General features: G+C 44.9%; 1 protein-coding gene across 1 annotated transcript in view; it reads right to left on the bottom strand.

Annotated features, from left to right (window-relative positions):
- Window positions 1-10,869: 10,869 nt before the first annotated feature.
- The window catches only part of SUSD6 (sushi domain containing 6), a 297,890-nt gene continuing 286,826 nt past the window's right edge, over window positions 10,870-21,933 (bottom strand). Inside the window, exons 3-6 of the mRNA XM_069638577.1 lie at window positions 17,153-17,350; window positions 16,147-16,285; window positions 14,583-14,983; window positions 10,870-11,710 (exon numbers count right to left, since the gene is read on the bottom strand). Coding sequence (XP_069494678.1) covers window positions 11,685-11,710; window positions 14,583-14,983; window positions 16,147-16,285; window positions 17,153-17,350 — 764 coding nt within the window. The 3' untranslated portion in view covers window positions 10,870-11,684. The remainder of the gene's footprint in view (window positions 11,711-14,582; window positions 14,984-16,146; window positions 16,286-17,152; window positions 17,351-21,933) is intronic.

The following is a 21,933-nucleotide window of genomic DNA, read 5'->3' on the forward strand; positions in this document are numbered from 1 at the left end:
CCAATACAATACACTCTTTACCCACTTGTGTGGCCTCCCTCAATGTGCTTTTTCTCATTTGGAACGCCCTTGGTGACCATAGTCGATGTGGTGGGAAATTCTAGGTAGTTTAGCTTAGGAGATGTGTGTGTGCATGTTGCCGTTATAAGACTTGGGTGGCTGGCAAGGCTTGACTAAGCAGCCCAAGAGAGGTCAGACACGGGAGTGGGTCCTGTTGGGGGTTTGAGATGGATGGCTACTGTGCAGAGAGTCTATGTGAGGCCAGCTACACCAGGCTCCTGTCGGGTGGTAGTCGCTGTATGCTAGTGGCAGGGGTGTTGAGGTACGTCAGGTGTTTGTCTGGTCAGCTATGCGTGATGCTAAACTGATGTGCATAGCCACAGCCATATTCTATTGTGCATGGATGGTTGGCCGGGCCTGCAGCCTGTGTCCACACTAGTGGTTGAGATATACATACCATATGCTGCTAATTGTTCGGCTGGGGTGACATTTGTCCAGGTCTAGAATTGGGAATCCTATACCAATGGGACTAGGTTTCACAATGTAGCAGGCTTCAGCATTTATTAAACATACATGGCAGCTACACCTAGATTTGAGAATCCTGGATAGTGGTAGAGAGGCCTAGGTTTCACAATGCAGTAGGTTTCAGCATATAGTAAACAAAGATGGCAGCTACACCAATATTTGAGAATCCTGTATAGTGGGAGAGAGGCCTAGATTTCCACTGCAGCATGCTTCATCATAATAAACCAAGAAGGAGGCTACACGCAAAGACGGGGCTACAACTAGATTTGAGAATCCTGTATGATGGCAAAGCGGTCCAGGCCTCACGAGGCCATAGGTTTCAGCATATAGGACAGTAGGTTTCTGTACTAGAACAGTCATCCATGGTTTGTTATACCTAGATTTGGGAGTATATTTGTAGTCTGCGAATGCTAGTATTGAGAATTCCCCGAGTGAGAATTCCCTGAGTGAGCGATGCTGGTTAACCAACTCAGTTATTCCTTAGTGATGGGCGTTTGCTAGCCTGGGCTAATTATCTCATGGTCTCGTGTGTGTGTGTACCGGCGGGGGCAGTGAGAATGTTGCAGGTGTGAAAGCTGCTGGCTTACTTGTAGTGGTTTTTGGGCGAGTATTATCGTGGGTCAGTTGGTGGTGTTTCAGGTGTGCCACAACAGCTGCTAGCTTACCTGGAGTACTTGTCGGCTGGCAGTGTTGAGCAATTGGTGGTGTGTCAGGTGAAACCACTGAGATAGCCGCCGGCCCCTGTGTTGCGATTGATGCAGTGAAGCTTATTGGTGGTGTATTCTAGGGTGTAATGCATTAGGAGAGTATTGGGAAAAGCCAGGTTTTAAGGGCCTTCCTGAATTTCAGGTGGCTTTCCGCCTTGCAAATGTGTAGGAGAAGGGAATTACAGATTGGTGCTTGTACGGAGAAGGAAAAGCCAAGCCTTTAAGAGCTGTGGGATGGGATCACTAGGCAAAATGCTGTGCGAGATCTGAGGTTCCTGAAAGGTTGGTAGGGGACAATTTTGTCGCAGAGGAATTCCAGGCTGGTGTTGTGGACTGCGTGGTGGGTGATACACATGGCTTTGAAAGTGGTGCGTCGAGCAATTGGGAGCCAGCGGAGGACTCTCGGGTTGGGACTGATATGTTCTCTGGTGGGTAGATTAATGAACAGGTGTGCTGCCACGTTTTGGATTTTTGGGGGTTTCCATAGTTGGGATGCCGGGGCTCCTAGGCAGAGGCATTCTGCGTAGTCTAGGCGGGACATGTTGATGGCTGAGAAACGATTGGGATAGGTGAGGTAGGGGAAATCTGCCTAAAAATCCGTAGGTGGAAGAAGTAGGTTTTGGATACGCTGTGGGTGTATTGGGTGAGGGATAAATCTGAGTCTAACTTGCATCCAATGTTTTTGACCACATTAGAGGGTGCCAGTGTTTGTCCTAGTGGTTTGGCCCACATGATTAGTTGAGGGAGGAGCAATGTTTTCCCACAGACTAGGATTTTGGTTTTCCCTGGGTTGAGGATGAGGCAGTTGGTCATCATCCAGTGGTCAATGCCAGAGGGACGATGACAGGTCTGGGCTGCCCGAGCCTTTGGAATTTTGAGGATGATCTGCGTATCTGTGCAGTTGTAGCAGGTAAGGTTGTACAAGCAGACGTTTACGGAAATGGGTTGCATGTAGAAGTTGAAGATTTGGGGCGCTGGACGCTCCTTGGGGACACCTTTACATACAGGTAGTGATAAGATGTGAACTGGTTGAGGTGCATGATTGGCAACCGCTTAGAGATAAAGGACGAGGTCCACGAAAGGGCTGTACTTATGATTCCTTGCGTTTGTAGTCTGACTAATAGATTAGAGTGATCAATGGTATCGAAGGCTGCAGAGAGGTCTAGCGGGATGAGGACCATGCAGCCGTCTGCTTCAGCTGTTTTTTACCTTGTCCCAGATAGAGACTAGGGAAGATTCTGTTCCACTTAGTGGTCTGAAGCCTGATTGCGCTGGGTCTAGGAGGTTGTTGGCTTCGGCAAATTGGCCAAGCTGTTTGAAGGCCGCACGGTCAATTAGTTTGGCGATGAAACGCATGTTGGAGATAGGACGGTAGTTTTGGGGGAGGAGTGGGTCAAGAGTTGGTTTTTTGAGAATGGGTTTGATATAGGATGTTTTTAGGGCTTTCGGGAAGGATCCTGATGTGAGTGATTAAGGATTGCACATGCGTCGTTACCTGCACAGGTGGAAGTTAGTATTTTTTTAGCATTGCGGGTGGGCATGGGTTTCCAGGGTAGCCTGATGGGCGGGTGACTGCTACAAGCAAGAGTAAGTCTTGGTGTGAGATGGGAGAGAATGACTCAAAAGAAGATTGTGGGGGGATTTGGGCGGAGGACAGTGGGAGGTGGCGGTAAGAGTTTTAGTTTAGTGATGGTGGTGTGTCTTTCGTTGGCTGCGTTGTAGAAGTGGAGCGAGAGGGTGTTTCATAGGGATTGGGAGCTTTGAGTGGGCAGGCACGTGCATGAGGGGGATTTGAATGCTGCTATGATTTTATGTAGTTCCTTACTAGGGTTGCGAGCATTTTGGATTCGGTTCCCATAGAATGATTTCTTGCTTTTTCTGATTTCTGATCTGCAAATTCTGGTTGTCCTTGCTAGTGCGGTTTTGTTCTGGGCTGATGGGCCGGCTCGCCAGCTCCATTCCAGACAGTGCTTGAGAGTTTAGTGTTTTGAGATTTGGGGTGAACTATCTTGGTGTTTGTCCAGATCTCTGCGAGGTATGTTTTGACGGGGTGAGGGCATTTGTAAGCCAGATGTCGAAGGAGTCTATTGCTGGGGGTCCTTCCGCGAGGAAGAGTGAGTTGAGGGAGTTGCGGAGTGAGAATTCAACATCAGGGGTGATTACTTTGCAAGACGACCATAACCGTTAGGGTCCATTTGAGTTTTTTTGCGCTGGCCTCAAATTAATATAAGCAGCCTGGGTGTCAGTTTTCTGTTCCTCAGGTACTGGTGGAGTTATCTGTAGTTGCATCTGCACTCTTTAAATAGACAGCTATTGTGTTCCTATGGAGGGGCACCCCCAGGTTTAGACTAATGCTAGATTTCCTGCCACTGTCAGTTGAGCATTTGCTCGGGTAGACACTGCTTTTTATGAACGCCTATAATATTAAGACGGTTCCTGGTATTCTACCAGCAGTCCCTTCAGTTGTTGAGTTCTTCTCTATTCTCATTTTTTTCCATTTGGTTTTTAGTTTGTTTTGTAAAATGGTAGAGGTTGTGTCTGATGTACCCCCACCATGTAGATTGAATTATTAGGTAGTACTTTAGTGTCTGCTTTAAACTGAAACTCGTACAATGTAATACCGATAGAAGGGGTCGGGATGAGGAGTGACTCAGCCTCAGAGGTTTGGCTTTTTAATCACTCATTGACTGTCTATAAACATGCTAATACCTATGGCTATTCCCACCTAGCCCCTCAAAACCTAAAATGCACCCCCTTGTGTGATCCCTATGACTTAGCTATCACAAAGTAACAAACTTTGCACTGTGCATGGTCAGAGTGTTATTTCTAACCAGTCTTACGCCAAGTTGTGTGTCAATTGCCACTGTAAATGAGGTCCTTGTGTAATTAAAGTCTTAATCAACAGTCTTCATCCCCTACATTCATAAGCAATGTGTGTGTTCCTGCATTAGTCCCTTGCACCGCAGAAGTCGACAGTTTCGGACAAGTACTAACACTATTCACCTGCAGTTGCCAACTTGTGGCCAGGTAGTATACCCTTTATGGCAGTGTCTGGAAAATGCCTATCCCATGCCTTCACAAAAGGAATTGTTGGCGTTGCCAGCGCTTTTTTCATCCACTTCTAGTTCCTTTATCCGTATTCCTATATTTATTTATTTTTAGACTTTTGATTACCTATTTTGAAAAGACCATTGCAAAGACACACCTTTAAGTTTCTAAGCATGAAAAGAAAAGCTACCGTTTATGGATAAAGACAATTGCAGACTCAGACTGGATAACAGGCAGGAGTCCAAGAATAAAATGGCAATTTTGATATTCACTTTTTTGTGCAGGTCTTCTCTCCAACATGGTTGAGTTATAACCTTGGGAATGGATTTTAGGCCTGGCTCTAGATGGGTTCACGATTTGATATTTGGATACAAAGGCTTGTCTTGATGAAGTTCAAACAGAATTGGCAATAGTGGGAGCAAAACATTTTTTTGAAAATAATGCAATAAAAGGATTTCTATAAAGAACTCCGTACAGTGTGTGGTGGAATATAAAATGGTAGTACTCGTCCAACGACTGGTCTCTGCCAAATCCCAATTGAGGTCCTATGTAGGATTTCTTTCCTCGAACAAGACCCACAAAAGCAGAGTATGTGTCATGAGCTCTACGGCCACCACGAACCTGCAATCCACGGATCAGACCTGCTTTAAAGATACATCCCTGAAACTGCAAGAGACACCCCCAAACATTTCATTTTAAAAGAATTCTCTTTATTCTTTGATAAAATGCAGTTATATACAGAGAATAATTAAAATTAAATTAAACTTTGTACAAATATTAAAAAACTATTTTCACACCCACTGCAATGTACAGGAACACATCATCACCCACCTCCCAAGAAGAGTAAAACAAAATTGAAAGGATAAGGTGACCTGCTGCAGGTGCCATTGTGAGACTTCATTCTATTTTGGTTCATTTTTTTTAATCTGCTCACAAGCTGGCCCCCAGCACACACCACACACGCACGCACGCACGCACGCACGCACACACCCACCACCCACGAGTACCGCCCTGCATTTGCACCACATCAGCACTATTGTCATTCAATACAGAGCACATGAGTTGGCCAAAGCTGCTATGCACGGACAAAAGAAAGTGAGAAAAGGCTGCGGCAGAGCAAAAGTTAATGAAAAGAAGCAAAACCACTCATAATTACCTACTCACTTATTACATGACCCCCTAAGAAGTCACTTTGGTCAGGTTGTCCCTCTGGTGGATGGTGGCGCTCTAGAGAGCCCAATAGCAGCACATGAGCACTCAGCAAGGAACCAAAACTGTCCAAAAAGCATCATTGCACACTTGCAGAGTGCGAGTTCAAGACATCAAATCTCCAAATGTACTGGTAAACAATACATCCAATTAACCATTATTTTTTTTAAACTTTGTTAAATTGCAAATTTGGAAAACAAGATAATGACAATGTACTCCAGTTCTGTGGGGAAAACCAACAGTATGATGGAAAGGAGGCAGGACGCAAGAGTAGCAACACATCCAAAAAAGAGCTTTTTAAATTATAAACGTAACCCCTTAACGTCCAAGGGTGTGAACATTCATCCTGAATTACAAAGGAAATCATTGTAAACGCCACCCACTCAAACACCCTAAGTTCTAGATTAGAGCTACCAATCAGTGTTTTCTTCAGGGGGAGATGCCCCTCCACCCCCAAAAAAATAAGGTTATGCTACTGGGATTTATACCGCGCACTGCTGCCATTTCCATGGTCTTCAGGTGCTCCAGCGGATCTGAAAAAGGTGTGGGTGGGTTAGGCTATACCGCGCACTGCTGCCATTTCCATGGTCTTCAGGTGCTCTAGCGGATCTGAAAAAGGTGCGAGTGGGTTAGGCTACACCGCGCACTGCTGCCATTTCCATGGTCTTCAGGTGCTCTAGCGGATCTGAAAAAGGTGCGAGTGGGTTAGGCTATACCGCGCACTGCTGCCATTTCCATGGTCTTCAGGTGCTCTAGCGGATCTGAAAAAGGTGTGAGTGGGTTAGGCTACACCGCGCACTGCTGCCATTTCCATGGTCTTCAGGTGCTCTAGCGGATCTGAAAAAGGTGTGAGTGGGTTAGGCTACAGGGAAGAGAGAATGGATCCTAGATAGCGTTGCTGTTCTGGACTTTCCAAGCAGCTGTACCCAGTCTGACGCAGGAACCGAAGATCATTTCACAGCCAGCACAAATGAACCACACCCACCGTTCCCACCACTGAGCTTGCAGCAATTGATGTAGATGCTGAGAGGCATACAACCCAGATAGGTATTGCTGTGAGTAGATGACACGTTGCTGATCAATGAGGCAGATGTTAACTGTGAGCTGTGGAACCAAGGCCTGGACCCTGGCTTAGCTAATGGATCAACCTGTGACCCTTGCCAAATAGTTCTCAATGTGCCCTTGCTTCCCAACATCCAACCAAATTGTCAGAATTTACAAAGACTGAACAGCAGCTTAATGAATTGTGAACAATTCCATTTAAAGTCAGGCTTTGGTACGCTTGTTTAACAGTGGACCAGGTGTATGTACCCTTTGGCTCTGATGCTTTGGACTGATTTCCCCCCACCCCCCCTCAGCCACAGCCAGAATAGGAGGGATTGCAGCAGTCGTAGTCCAAAACAGCAGGAGACCTGCAGTTTGCAGACCCATCTCATCGAGAGAAGAAAGGTTTCCACTTGCACCATCACCTGGAATTGCAAATAATGTCGCCCGATGCTGAGGGAGTCTTGGGGAAAGAAGTGAGAGGATGAATGTGAATGCAGGGGAGGACAACAGTGGGATGAACATTAAACTAAGTTCCTTTTTGCCCAACTTTAACACCCAAGTGGAGCCCAGCTGTGAATCTTTTAAACCATTAACTTTCGTGTGGCATCCATCACCTTTATGACTTGCAAAACCTGCTGCATTTTTAAAATACACTTTATTTTATTTACAGTGCTTTCATACAAAGCCCCCTGCATATTTTCTATATATGTACACATTAATTTACATAGATATAATTACAAAGATATATCGGCCACTCTAAACTGGTGCTCCTTTAATTCCCTCAGGACGACAGAACGCCAGGTCAACCAGAATGAAGCTGCAGCCCATCACTGAGGTTCGCACATATTGCAGTCAGACGTATCGACCAGCTAAGCTATAGCGGCAGCTTCTTCTGGAGAAGGCTGCGTGGGAGGATTTGCTAAATTTAAAAAAGCATGGGAATTCTGGGAATATCAGCGTTTGCAGATATCATGTCATGACCTACTGCAAGATGAACTTTGTGTTCACTTGCAGAGAAGCACTTAGGACAGTTTTATTGTGCTTCGAAGACTTAACTGCACACGTAGGCAGGCTGCCTTTAAGGGCATATGAATAAACATCAACATTACAGGCCCTAAAATGCATGATCAAGGCAACAAACTACTAAGCGCAAGCACTAAAAGATTATCAAAAATGGGGCTGCAGATCTTGTGGGAACTGTGCTTGCACAGACTTTGGAATTGTCCAATCCCCATGCCAGCATGTCAAGTATAGGATTCTGAAACAAACCATTTACCGGAGCCTCGCTTTCCTCATCTGTCAAAACCAGGAGGGCTTAGAAATGAACTAACCTCAGCATTGTGGGTTTCCTGAAAGCCTTGGTATGACTGACATCTCGCCATTCTGTGGGAGCAAGCAAGCACCGAATAAATATATTACACGCATTTCTTTACAAGCCATACATCAGCGTGAAATATTACCTTACTAGTATTTGGGGATACCATGATTCTTACAGGTATGCTCCCCAATCCAGACGGTGGCCCTCTCCCTAATTGTTTACTCGTGCTCACTAGCAACCTACACTCACAAAGTGTTTCCTCATTCACTGCTGAACACCTCATCTTTCCAGTGGGGCGGAGGAGGGAATCTTTACAGAGGCAAAATGTACAGGGGGGCGATGGAAGGACTCGTCAAATGCGGTTATAAACAAGCAAGTTCATTGTGAACAAAGCTTTTGGGAATAGAAGTAACTTGCTGCCTCGAAACACACAGCTGTTCAGCTTGGAGCAGATTGGCAAACAAGAAATTAGCTTTGAAATGATTAACCCAAGATCCCTTTTGGGTTACTCCGTTTTGGGAGCATTTGGGCACCAGGGTTGTGTGTTAGTCACACAAAAGTGCATGGAAAGAGGATGTACAGAACACCCCCACCCACAGGTCCTTACCTCGTCAGGGTAATCAAGAGGCAAACTAACTTATTCTTTAATGGGTCTCAGAAATGCAGCCAAAAAGCACAACATTTTCCACCCGACGCCCCCCATTTGAATGAACGAAGGGCAACGTTGAATAACTGAGCACTAGAGCATTACGTAATGTCTCACTCACACTTGAGCAGCTTACTTTAAATCCAGGAGAGCCTGCCTCCAGAATGTTTCAACTTAAGTGTCTTAAGAGCTTGCATCCAGCTCATGTGCATTGCATCACTAAGGGCAGTTCTTGGGAAAGTCTGAGGACCTTTATGCAAAGGACAGGAAAGCTCCTTGATAAGTAGGGATGTTGGAGACTTAACCTGCCCAATCAATAGTTGGTAGGACTCACGGCACACAAGCCTGGAATGAACCAGTGCGATGGGAAATCCGGAATACGTTCCTTCCAAAAGTTTCCCCTCTGTGTTATGGGTTACATTGGGAAACAAAAAAAGTGCACCAAGACAAACAGTCCGCTATCAAAGAAAACAGAGCAAAATAAAGAGGCAGAAAAAGACAAGACCAGGGCAGAGGATCAGGTCCATAACGGACAGCAAGTAAATACCTGCTGTGTGAAGCCAACAGGGAGCACTCGAAACGAAATCGCAGCTAAACATACAGAGGGGTGGATGGTGTGCCCGATCACAGACTGAGGTGCAGTGTCTATACCCATGCACAATGTGGTGTCAACTATGACCAGGTAGAAGAGAGGCGCCAACACAAGTGTTGCACAATACAAAATAAACGTGGCATAGCGGAACTGCAGTAATCACTGGTATATATTTATTTAAATAAATATTTCCATCCTCCTCTACTTCCTCTAGAATTATTTTCAGCTAAGAAAAGGAAGTCAAATTCTCCAAAAAACAAAATAAATCCCCAAAACAGTAAGACACAAAATGTTTGAACACTTCTGCTGCCTTAGTTTGCCCTCTTGAAATGATCCCCACAACTAGGAGGATGTATGCAGACACTGGTCGCAAGCAGCAAAAAAAACATTTATAGAGAACGGTGGGGAGGGGGACTTTGCTATTTGGTAATTCAATGTGGTAGTTGTCACAGGGACATGGAGACAAGAAAAATTAAAATGGCCCACGGGAAGTGGGGTGGTTGTTTGCATGCCACTGGGGAAGAGCCATTTTTATTTCTAAAGGTGGTTTTCAGTAAGGTCAGAATGTGTACCATTGAGCTGTACTTTGGGCCCTTAAGACTTTGGCCATCCCCTAACTCTTTGGCTGTGCCGCCTCCAGCCTAATTTGTAGTCCGTATACACCGCTTGCATACAGGTTCCGTCTGAAGTGTAAGTCAATAGAGTACACTGGTGGAAAAGGGGATGCCATTTTGGAGCGGGACAGAGAAAACGGGATACCTAAAAAAAAAGGGACCGATGGAAATGCTTGAGCCAACGCCGAACTCCTAGGAATTTCTCCAAGTAGTACCACATTGCACTGCTTAGATCACATCTGTGTTGTTAGAGAAAGGGGTTAAGAATATGCAAATAGGTCCCAGTGCAGCTCAGTACGGCTGCCACAGGGGCCCTTTCAATTCCTATACATTAGGGAGGTAGCCTAGTAGCAGTTTGTCGGGACAGCCCCCTCTAGAGGGGGGTCGTGGGGTCGGGGGGGGGGGGGGGGGGGGAGTCCATACTTATTTGTTTATGGCTGTTCTCCGTCTGCAATGGCAGGGAAAAGCTGAACAAAATTAGAAGTCATGGAATGCTACACAGAGGACATCCCTGTGTTTTACACTAGCATTTCCAGACATCACTACAATCCGAGGGATGAGAACTCAATCTCATCCCCAGTGACCTTTTACCACCATGAGGCTAATGCACACTTCCCTGATCCTTGCAGGGAGTAAAGGGGCCCATTGAAGGCCCATGCGTCTTGTCCTATAAAAATACATTTTTTCATAAACAAAGCCTCAAAGAGAACATGCCAAATCTCCGCTCCCCAAAACAGATAACACTGGGATAATATGTTGGTGTAGTGACCGTGCAATTGCACTAAGAGCACCGTCAGCCCCACAGGTCAGCAATTCTGAGGGTTCCCCATTCCTTCTTGGGGTTCACCACACTCTGTAATATGCAGCGTGCCGAAGCTCGGGGGCGAAGGATTAAATGACAAGATTGCCCAGAGTGGGGCACGGCTCGGGCACAAGTAAACCAAGTGCTACGTACCTGCCCTTTAAACCTTGGTGCTCGAGTATCACCGAACTTATTCCAACAGGAAAGAGGGAAGACACTTCATTGACCTCTGTACGAAATTACAAAGTGAGCGACAAGGTGCTGCCTACCTTGAAGGACAGTCTTAGCTATATTCCCAACGTCCCTAGCATCATCCCTCTCGATACTATGCCCCTTGCCAAAGGGTAAAACATAGGATACATTTTTCTTTTTTTTTTTACAGAGTAGCAGAGGCTGTGCCTAATGTTCATTCAGGGCCATGGCGGAAACCCCCATTGCATGAAGTTACATTGCATGGACAGTATACATTCTTCGAACACCGAGCATTTGTTCAGATGGATAGAGGGAATCGTGGGGAGGGGGAGGAGGAAAGTGCAGAGTTGGGATTCAATTTTCACAAAGCCCAACATCTCCCCCACCCAATATTAAGAAATGTCCACTGCTCACACACGTTCAAATCCAGCAATTAACATTCAGGAGACGGCTGGAGAAATTGTGCTTCGTGGCTGCTCAAATATGCCAGGCCCCTTCCCTGCGGTGCAACAGTGAGCTGGGAGGTGTGCCACTCAGGGTGCGTCTGCTCAAGCCACTGAGGAAGCATGGAGAAGAGACTCTCCAGCATGAACCCTGATGTGGCCATTCTTCAGTCTAGGAAGCTGGGGGCAAGGGAACATCGCTGGCGAGAGAAGCAGGCACAGCAGCGGGCATGGGGGAAGGCACAGTGAAACAGCAGCTCCATGGCCACAACACTGGGTGCTCGCCATCAATTGAGCCGCTGGATCGGCAAACACGACCCATCTCCATCTTGATCTTGAAGAATCAGGCGAAATATGCCAGCCAACGGTCTTCAAGTCGTTATCCGGGTCTCTGTTGGAAATTCCATCTGGTGCTCATGTCCAGCTGTGGGAGAGGAGTGCAAGGGGAAAGAGCTGGGTGGCCCCAGAGAGCACGGAAAACTAAAGAAGGGAAATGGTAAAGAGGTTAACCCGCCGAGTGGCACGGCAGCTGTGAAAGATTTCATGCTTCCTTCAGCAGGGGGATATCTAAAAGGAAAAAAAAGGAAAACTGTTAGATTTACACCCCATTCGCCCTCACAAGTACACTTTACAAAACATCAGTGCGCCCAGGAAACAGTCAAGCCAGGCAGCGACATTGCAGAGGCTGCAGCTCCAGTTAGCAGCACAGCAAGGAGTCATCGCTCCATTCTAAATTTGGTTTACAAATATAACCCCGAATGTACATCTATGACTGTGCAGAACTCAAAACCACTGAACTGATCTACTCGACACTAGATGAAGCCGTGAAATGTGCTTATGTCTTTCTTTACGATTCATAGTATATGGCGCCAACTTAAGCACTAGAGCAGCAGAACGCTTGAAATGATGTAACGCCACCAGGGAAGTGCGAGAAGAGCAAACTGGATTTAACAAGAGTGCTTGCAAACCCACTGGGAAATTGCATAGCAATAGCGAAATGCCCAATCAGGAGCGAGCTTTGTGGTGCACTGCACAGCTAAAGGTATAAAGATCCATGGGAGAGTTGCAGGACAAATGTGTGAGGAAATTAAATACATGCACAGAAAAAGGAAATCATCTTTCCCAGCCCTACAGAAAAGGGGTGTATTGCCACTTTTACTCCCTAAAAATAGCCAAATCCTCCCAGAAAAGAAAAATTGGGAGTAAAATGACCACCAACAAAAAATAGTAAACGGACACACAAGGTGCTTGTCCCCCTGCTTCCACCCACACAGCTCCATGGATGTGTTTGGAATAGTAGTACATGTAGTGCCACAGGAAGACACTGCTATCATTACTGCCTGATATGAAGAGAAAAATAGATCTTTTAATCTGCATGCATTACTAGGGGCAAAGAAATATTTATTACAAAATTATGTATATTTTACTATGGCTAAATTTTTATTCACTAAGAAAATATTCTAATTAGGAATTGGACATTTTCACTCCAAAAAATGATTTTACTCCCACACTTTCAAAAACATGAGGCGTAAAATACGTCCTTCCAAATCGTATCCAGAGCTGTGATATTTCCAAATCGGGAACGTGACAATTGAACACATGCTGGTTAGACAAATTTGGGGTATCACTTTACTATGAATACGTGGCATGGGGCTTTCTTACACCATCCGTGGAGGTTTTCCTGCAGACCAGACGACATCCTCATGGTATTCTATAGGGTCACGCTTCCGGGCCGCCAGTCCATAGCGGGCCCAGATTACACCCAACAGGATTTTTCACACCAACGTATACCCTTTGACACACAGGAATAGACAGAAGCTCTGAAGCAGCAGATATACATGTAAAGCGTGAACAGTTACTAATAAGAGTCCCATGCCAGGGTGTGAACTTGAGGGGAGTTTTTAGCTGCTGCTTGTGGCCTAGAAGAGTGGGATTAGCTTGACACCAACAGCTACCAGGAGCTACATTTGGCTTCCCCGGCTAAATTATCCCGAACACACACATCTATGTGGTAGTGTGTTTGTGACAATCTATAAATAAGCTTTAGGACACATCTATAGAACAGTTAAAGTATAAGGGGTCATAAATAATGGACAAAGCGATAGGTTTGCATTTTATGCGCAAGTTAGATTTGTGTAACGCTATGTGCTAGCTCCTGGATCCTCAGTGGTACCTCCTGGTAATTGGTTAATGCGGGAAACTGAGGAGCTGCTTGCAGCACTGGCTTGTCCAATCTTAATTTCCATCCCTGCTTGCCAACTCATGCATCTTTTTTATGTTTGCAATTTATAGGAGTGCTAAAATGTGTTTAATACTCTGTCACCTTAAAGCAAATATCTGATAAATCTTACTGTGAAGTGCAAAGAATCCACATTACTACTATACTAGTGGGATATAATATGTATTGGGTTCTAAAAAATTCATAACCATGTTAAATTCCCTTTCATTATCAAGATCCTTTAGTCTGGCAAGAATATCGTCTCACCCATATAGTAATATTAACTTATTATCCTTGATTGGATGAGGTCAGTAAGTGTTCTAATCTTCATAAAGGTGTTAGGTCTAATGACATTAATGGCACTCATCCAAAAAAAGGATACGATTACTGTATTTGTTAGTTGATAGTCTTTGTCAGGAATCATAATAATGAAATAGAACTTCAATGGTTTGTTTTTTTATAAATCCGTAACCATACAATAGGACCCATTCGGTTAATATCAAAATATCTTACAATGACCGAAAAGCTTGTTATGCGTTTGCTTTAAGTTCTCTTTTTTCACGTTAATTACTAGGTGTTATCGAATGTTTATTTTTTTTTTTAACTAAAACTTAAAACGTTCAACTGGAATGTGGATGGCGTTGCGTTCATATGCCAAGAATGGTAGTTTAAGCCTACAAGAAGCCCCGAGGGGCAAAACATGAACACATGTTAAACCTCTGCAAGCGCCTCTTTCCAGATGCCTTACTTGACTAAATATGGATGCTATGTAAATTGGAACGCAATATGGATTTTTGGATTATAAACGGATTTCTCAGCTATAAACTTTAAGGTGTCATTATTAAAGACATTGTGCACCCGAACGGGCTGAAAACAAATTATTTACTGCATGAAATGGCACAGAACTCTTCTCAGAAACTGCTCATGTTTTTGTTAAAAGGGTGGCATAGGTTGGTAGTGGCACTATCTGAAAAAAGACTTCACTGGTGATTGATGGGGTTTTAGGATTCCAATGAATAGTCTAAGCATGGTTAAAGAGCTGCTATCGACCAACTGCTTAGATCTAAAGCAAGCAGCTGGGAGACACCCACACACTCCCCCAACGAAGCACTGATGAACACACAACATGGTGACCAGTCAGGCTCTAATGCTCAAAGGAGGAGAGTTTGATGAAGGGCCTAGATATTTCCAAATCTCTATGGTAATAATCAAGGAGCTCACCGTCTGTGTAGTCTTCCGAGGATGATAGCGATGAAAGGCTATGCACATCTGCATTTTCTGAGTTTGCGTGCACTTGCCGGCTGCCCACGCCAGCGACCCACGAGGAAGTTGTTGCTTGGTGCACTAGAACAGTCTCAGAATGTCGGGAGCCGCTGGCTTCACACAGGCCAGAGTGTCCTGGCACTTCATCGTCTCCGCTGCTGTAGGGTGAGGGGTCGTGCCGAGCCACTCGCGGACTGCTCTGCCCAGGTCCTTCTGACATGACTATCTGTACCCGGGAGTCTGAGGGTGGGATGCAGTTCCCAGCACTGCCATAGACTGCTTCCTCGTAGGATGGGAGGGCCACTTGAACACCGTTAACCACAATAGATACCGGATCCCCAGGCATGCCCTGGTCACGTCTGTATTTGCAACAACAAAAAACAGGGAAAAAAATAAAAAATAGGAGTCAAGATATAGAAACTATTGGTTAAAATCATGGTCTCCTTCCTTGCCCCTCATTTCGGTTACCTATTCACCCTATTTGCAATGACTCCCTGCCCCTCCCCCCAACCACTCCCCGGTACCACTCTCTCGCTCCACGGTAACATAAGCGTAACGATTATAAGAGCTTTAGATAAACAATTTTCAGGACACTGCGCATGAGTGAATGTGCGCGGTGTTAAGAAGGGGAGAGAATGGCCCTGAACTAACCAGTCCATTTCCACTCAAGATGAGCGGATAACGGCAGGATGGGGGTTGGGACTTTGGGCGTGGGGGTGTCAGTGATAACCTCTGAATTTGCATTATTTGGTCTATTATCCTGCCCACATAATGTGGTCTCCATTGCTGCTCACGAGAGGATAGCACCCCCTTACTTACCAGGTGGGGTCACTGTTCAGCCCCACTCAGAGCAGCGCACAAGAGGAAGTTACAGTCCTCAGTCACGACCCGGTTTATTTATGCAATGTTTGTCGGATACCTGTATCCGACAAACATTACATAAATAAATATACAGGTATCCGACAAACATTGCATGAATAAATACCCCTATTAACATTGAAATAATCACACGATGCAGCCACCCAACTGCTTTCTGAGGGAAGCCGCAGAAGCTGTGGTGGGTGTGGTTCAAGTAAAAGAAAACGTTGCTTATGGCGAACAGAAATCACCCTGTTTGAATAGTACCCAAGGGGGAGAGTTTACCTAAAATAAAATCGGATGCAAATTGTGCATTTTAAAGTCTATTTACTCCGCAAGATTGGTCAAAACTATTATCCACATTGTGAAGTAACTCATCACCATGGAAGTGGTTTAAAGGGGAATTGATATATAGTTTGGAAAAGAAGCAGCATGAAGGAAATGGCGACAGTTAAAACTATTATTTTGACATTTCCTTTGATCGGAGGTCAACTGCCAGCTCCGCCCTCCTAAACCCTGCTGCTCAGGCAACGCCCCCACCGCGGCCCTTGTGGGATCCCCGTCAATTCTTTTCCCTTTCCACCACTGAGCGAGAGAAAAGCCCCAGTCTGTATCATGGGAACGGGGCTTGGGGGGACGAAAACACAACATCCTGTGAACTCACCTGCTGTGATGGAACGACTTGAGCTTTGGCTGCAGCAGAACAAAGAGAACCACAAGGAGCAGGATAAGAGCCACAGAGCTTGCGGTGGAGGCCACGATGGACAGGGTGGGAATGCCCATACTCGAGTGAGTGTCCTTTTCTGTCACAGGAAAGGAAAGAGATAATTAATGGGGCACTAATCCACACAATGACACTAGCAGACAGTAAAGCATGAAAAACTGAAAATTCACAGAAACCGGCAGGGCGGTTGGGGGGTGGGGAGGTAGAGGGGCTACTAGAAGTTGCCGGGTCAGACAGTGCACTCTAAAGACCAAGTGTATTAGGAGAATTAATTTGCAGGATGGGAGTGCATTGCACTTTTGTGGCTTTTACGCAGGACCCACAATGGTGCCTCAATACTAGTCACAATCTGCATTTAAGTCTACAGTTTCTAGTAGCAACACTAAACTCAATTTAGCTTTGTTAGTTTAATACTTCTGAGCAGGCAACAGCTTCTTCCACAGCCATACTCTGGCAGGGTTGTCCAACTCCAGGCCTCGAGGGCCCGATCCATGTTGTGGTTTCAGGATACCCATAATTAATATTCATGAGATACATTTGCATACAATGATTCTAAATGTATGCAAATTTGTCCTCACGAATAATGAGGGAAATCCTGAAAACCCAACATGGATCCCAGCCCTCGAGGCCTGGATTTGGACAGCAACACCAAAAGCTTAGCAAAGAGTGTCAATTCAGAGGCAGACCACCCCGTTCCCTGAGAGGCAGAGTCTGCCACTAGCTCAGAGAACCAAATTGGGGCGTTTATCAGCAATAAAGGAACATGTTCAATGCAACCGGATGATGGAATAAAACATTAGCTGCCCCCCTATGTTTCATCCTCTACAACAGGGCACCAATCAGAAACCACACGCTGCCATCAGGTTCGGATGGGTAGACCAGGCCCTGAAGCACCTCTCCAGTCCCAAGGACAGGCACTGTTTGGCAGAGGCGGTTGTGTGCCCACCTTGGCTGAGCCGGCAGCTGACTTCCATGGGTTCATTCCACTCGCCGTTCTTGCACGTCAGGTACTTGTAGTCGCCCTTCAGCATGTAGCCCTCATCACAGAAATACTCAATGACGCTTCCAGTGGTGAGCGACTCCTTGCAGGGAGATGGGTGGCAGAGGAAGCCCCCATTTTCAGGCTCCGAGGGCTGTGGGCACACTGTCGAAAAAAACAGAAGAAACAAATGTGACAAATCGCCTTTAGGAGTAGAAACGTCATACGCGTATCGGACAAGAAGCGCAGGCACACAGACTTAATGTTCTCCCAATTGAATTGAGGCAATTTCCAGCTGTGGTTAATACGTTTTGGTACTGTATAGCAAACAAGGCAGGCGTAGTTCCAAAACTCTAATAATTAGACACATTACATAATCCCTGTGAATTACAAATTTAAACCAATCGGAAACCTGGACTTTTTATTTCACATGCAGTCTTTTTTTTTTTAATCACTTTATTTAAAGATTCTAACAACAAACAAAGAAAAACAATCTCCAGTACATCGTATCGTGTTCAGATTGCAAAATCTAAAAGAAACTTAGAAAGAAACAAAATAATACTGAATACATGGACATCGAAAATATTTGTAAAAAACAAATACAATTTGAACAAAAATTCCTGACACTCAACCATTAAGACAAAACAACAAGAAACCAAAACACACAACAAACACAACGAAACAGCCCCCCAACTCCAGAAGTATCAAAGTATCCCCAACTCAAGGAAGGGATTATCCCCCCAGGTTTGGATCCCAACCTTCAGCCAAATAGGTCATTAAAGGGTCCCCAAAGTCGAGAGTAACGACCTTCTCTACCTTGTCCAGTGAGCAGAACTTTATCAAAGTTCGATAAGACCTGCATATCTGATAACCACCCATCCACACTCGGTTTCTTCCTTGACTTCCAGACCCGTTGGATTTGTTTCATTGCCAAAATAAGCCCTTTATTAATCCATTCCGTACAGTCCCTAGCTCCGTCTCCTCTACCCCTGTTGGATAACAAAATGGTTGAAAGGAAAGAGCGAGGAAGATTCTCTTCCAATACAAGGTCCAGTCTATCCAATACCCCAGTCCAGAAGTCGGAAACTCTCGGACACGTCCACAGCATATGTATCAAAGAGCCCACACCACATCCACAGCCCCAACATGAATCAGTGTCCGAGAGACCCAATCTGGCCATCTTGGACGGAGTCCAATACAGTCTAAAGAGGATCCTTTGCCTGATATAACGCAGCTGCAAGTCCATCTTTGCCTGTACTCCCACATGAAGTAAATACGTCCATTCCCGAACCGAGATGTCCGCCCCAAGATCATCCGCCCAGGTCTGACGATGCTTATCCCATGCTCTCACATCACCCTCATCCGCCAGCATCAACTTCAGATAAGTCGAAACTCCATACGACGCTGAACGGAGAAGTTCACACAATGCAGGTCTCTCATTTATGCCTCCGTCTAACATCCCTGTCCTTTCAATCAGGAGCATCTTTAAGGCCTCATAACGATTTCTTTCTCTAGCTTCAATACCAAAGGAAGTTCTCAACTGTTCAAAGGAGATCATGTCACCATTATGCCACACATCACGGACTCTAAGTATGCCCTTACCTATCCAGCTTTTCCAGCATAAGGGCCTATTTTCCAATTGCAAACATGCATTTTGCCATAAAGACGCATCATAGTGCAACCCATCATTTTCACCTCCAAAGTCCAGAAAGCGCAGCACCGCTTCCCTAGTCGCACTCATTGTGGGCAGCTTCTGTACTGAGGCAGGCAATTTAGACATTGAATAGAGGTCTCTCAACGCATAAGGCGAAAACTGATAACTCTCAATTATATACCAATTGGGAACATATTCATGAACCTCAGAAAAATATGGGGTCGATTTTTTCAAGAGAAAACCTGTACAATAATTCATCAAGTTCGGGAATCCAAATCCTCCATCCTTTACTGGACCATGCAAAATAAATTTAGGAATTTTGGGCCGCTTGCCTTCTCCCCAAAGAAAATCCCGAAAGACTTTATCAATAGGAGCAACAACTTTCCTCGTAAACTTCAATGGAATGGACTGTATGATGTAAAGAACCTTCGGCAAAAGTACCATTTTAACGGCATTAACCTTGGGCCAAATTCCCAACTGCAGCCGGCCCCATCTCAATATGTCCCTTTTAATTACCTCCAGTATCCTTGACACGTTGAAAACGGCCATCCTTTTCAAATCCCGAACTAAATGTATGCCCAAGTATTTCATTGTTCCCACCTCCCAGCGACAGTCCCAAGAGTCCAAGACATCACGCGGGACACTAACATCCAAAGGAAAAGCTACAGACTTCCCCCAATTGATCCTATGGCCCGATAAACGTCCCACCTCATCAAACATCTGTTTAAGTAGTACACAACCCTCAGCCGGATTAGACAATATCACTGTCATGTCATCAGCGTAGCATAGCACTTTCATTTCCGTATCTCCAAATCTAAGCCCCCGAAGGCCCTGCTCTTGTTTTAAGTATAGGATGAGAGGTTCCAAGGCCAGATTGAACAGATACGGAGACAATGGACATCCCTGCCTAGTTCCCCTAGATAACAAGAACGAGGAGGACATAACCCCATTGACCCACACCTTTGCACTAATATTAGAATTCATTGCCCTGATCTTAATAAACGTGTCCCCAAATCCCATTCTCTTGAGTGTGTGGTAAAGGAGGGACCAATTGACCCTGTCAAAAGCCTTTTCTGCATCCATAAATAACAACAAGGTATCCCTCGTCTTCGGTAGGCCCATCAAATCTATCAACGTCCTAATATGGTCATAACCGTATCTGCCTCTCATGAAACCAACCTGTGATCCACTGATCAGTTTGCCTATGCACATATTCAACCTATTAGTCAGAATCCTGCTGAAAATTTTTAGATCCACATTCAGGAGCGAAATCGGCCTATAATTCTCACATCTCTTACCATCTTTCCCCGGCTTCGGGATAACAATTACACAAGCTTCCTTCATAGTGGGACAAAGCAAACCAACCCGCATAAAACCATTATATAGATTGCACAGGTGCGGGACGAGAACCCCACTCAGTGTCTGATAAAACTCCACCGGAAGACAATCTATCCCCGGTGATTTACCCTTGTTGAGCTGACCAATAGCTACTGACACCTCCTCTTCCTCAATAGGGCTATCCATCATCACAGCTTGGTCCACACTCAAATTTGGCATAACAATGTTATCAAAAAAGGAGTCCATGTCTACCTGACTTGGGAACTGATCTTCTCGATATAAAGTTTCATAAAATGTCCGAAAACCACTACATATCTCATCTTTCTTACTAATATGAACACCATTGTCATCGACCAGTTTTTGGATAAAAGAAGCATCCGATAGTCCCCGTAACCTATTCGCCAACAGTTTCCCACTTTTGTCACCTTGTTCCCAAAGCTTTTGCTTCATAAAAAACATACCCTTCTCATATTGGGCATCCATTTTTTGTTTAAGTAAGTCCCTGAACCGTCCAACCAACAACTTATCCTCAGGTCGCTTGGACACTGCAAAATCCTTCTGCACTTTTTCTAGTTCCCTTTCCAACTTCTGAATCTCCGCCAAGGTTTTTTTCCGCACCCGCGATGTAATATTCATCAGTTCCCCTCTCACAGTCGCCTTGAAGCTCTCCCAGACCATGACATCAGATGCAGTCCCAATATTAATATCAAAGTAATCCCTTGTGAAACTGTTCAGAGAATCAGCAATCCCCTGCTCTTGTAAAATATGAGTTTTAAGCCGCCATCTAGTGAACCCCGACCTTTCTTGTCCCATACTCAACTGCATCATAATCAACGAATGATCTGAAATACTTTCTTTTATAGTTACCTCCCGCAAACCCTCAGCCAACCGTTCAGAAATAACAAAATAATCAATCCTCGAATGAGAGTCATGTACCGGTGAGTAAAAGGAGAACTCCCTCACAGCAGGGTTAAAAAATCTCCAAGCATCAATTAAATCCAGATTATCCACAAATTCTTTAAAGTATCTACTATTGTTCCCAGCAGTAAATCTACATTGCGCCGAACGGTCCATTTTACCGTCAATCACACTATTGAAATCACCTCCTAAAATTACATGTTCCCCTCTCATCTCCCTCAATAGCGTCGATAGCATCCTGAGAAAAGGGCCACCACTACTACATGGACCATAAACCGAACCAATTGTGATCAATCTACCCTCATATGTAACATCAATAAGAAGTATCCTCCCCTCATCATCCATCACCACTTTCTCCACCTGAAACATTAGGCCTTTGCGCAGCAGTATACCCACCCCCCTAGATTTAGAACCATAGCAATTAAAAAAGGTCTTAGTAAACCATCTATTTCGGAGTAGATGCACTGACTCGTTCAACAAATGAGTTTCCTGGATGAGGGCAATATCCGTCTTTTCCCTCCTCAGTCTGTTCAGCACTTCCTTCCTCTTCCTCAGAATATTTAGGCCCTTAACATTCCAGGTACATATTCTCAAATCACTCAACGACATTTGAACTCAAATCAAAACCAGCCATATTGACCATTCATATTAATCTTGGACAGATCCAAACCAAAAACTAAAGGGGAGCAAGCCAACTGAAGTATGCAAACACTACAGAACAACACGAAACAATACAAAACAAACACAGACATAAACCCATGAACACACAATAGCAAAACAAATGATACACCCCACAAAACTGTAAGGTGGTGTTGAGTGCAGTTATTTACAAAAAACA

This window comes from Ambystoma mexicanum, chromosome 14, assembly GCF_040938575.1.
Source record: "Ambystoma mexicanum isolate Mex_15411 chromosome 14, UKY_AmexF1_1, whole genome shotgun sequence".
NCBI classification, from domain to species: Eukaryota; Metazoa; Chordata; class Amphibia; order Caudata; family Ambystomatidae; genus Ambystoma; species Ambystoma mexicanum.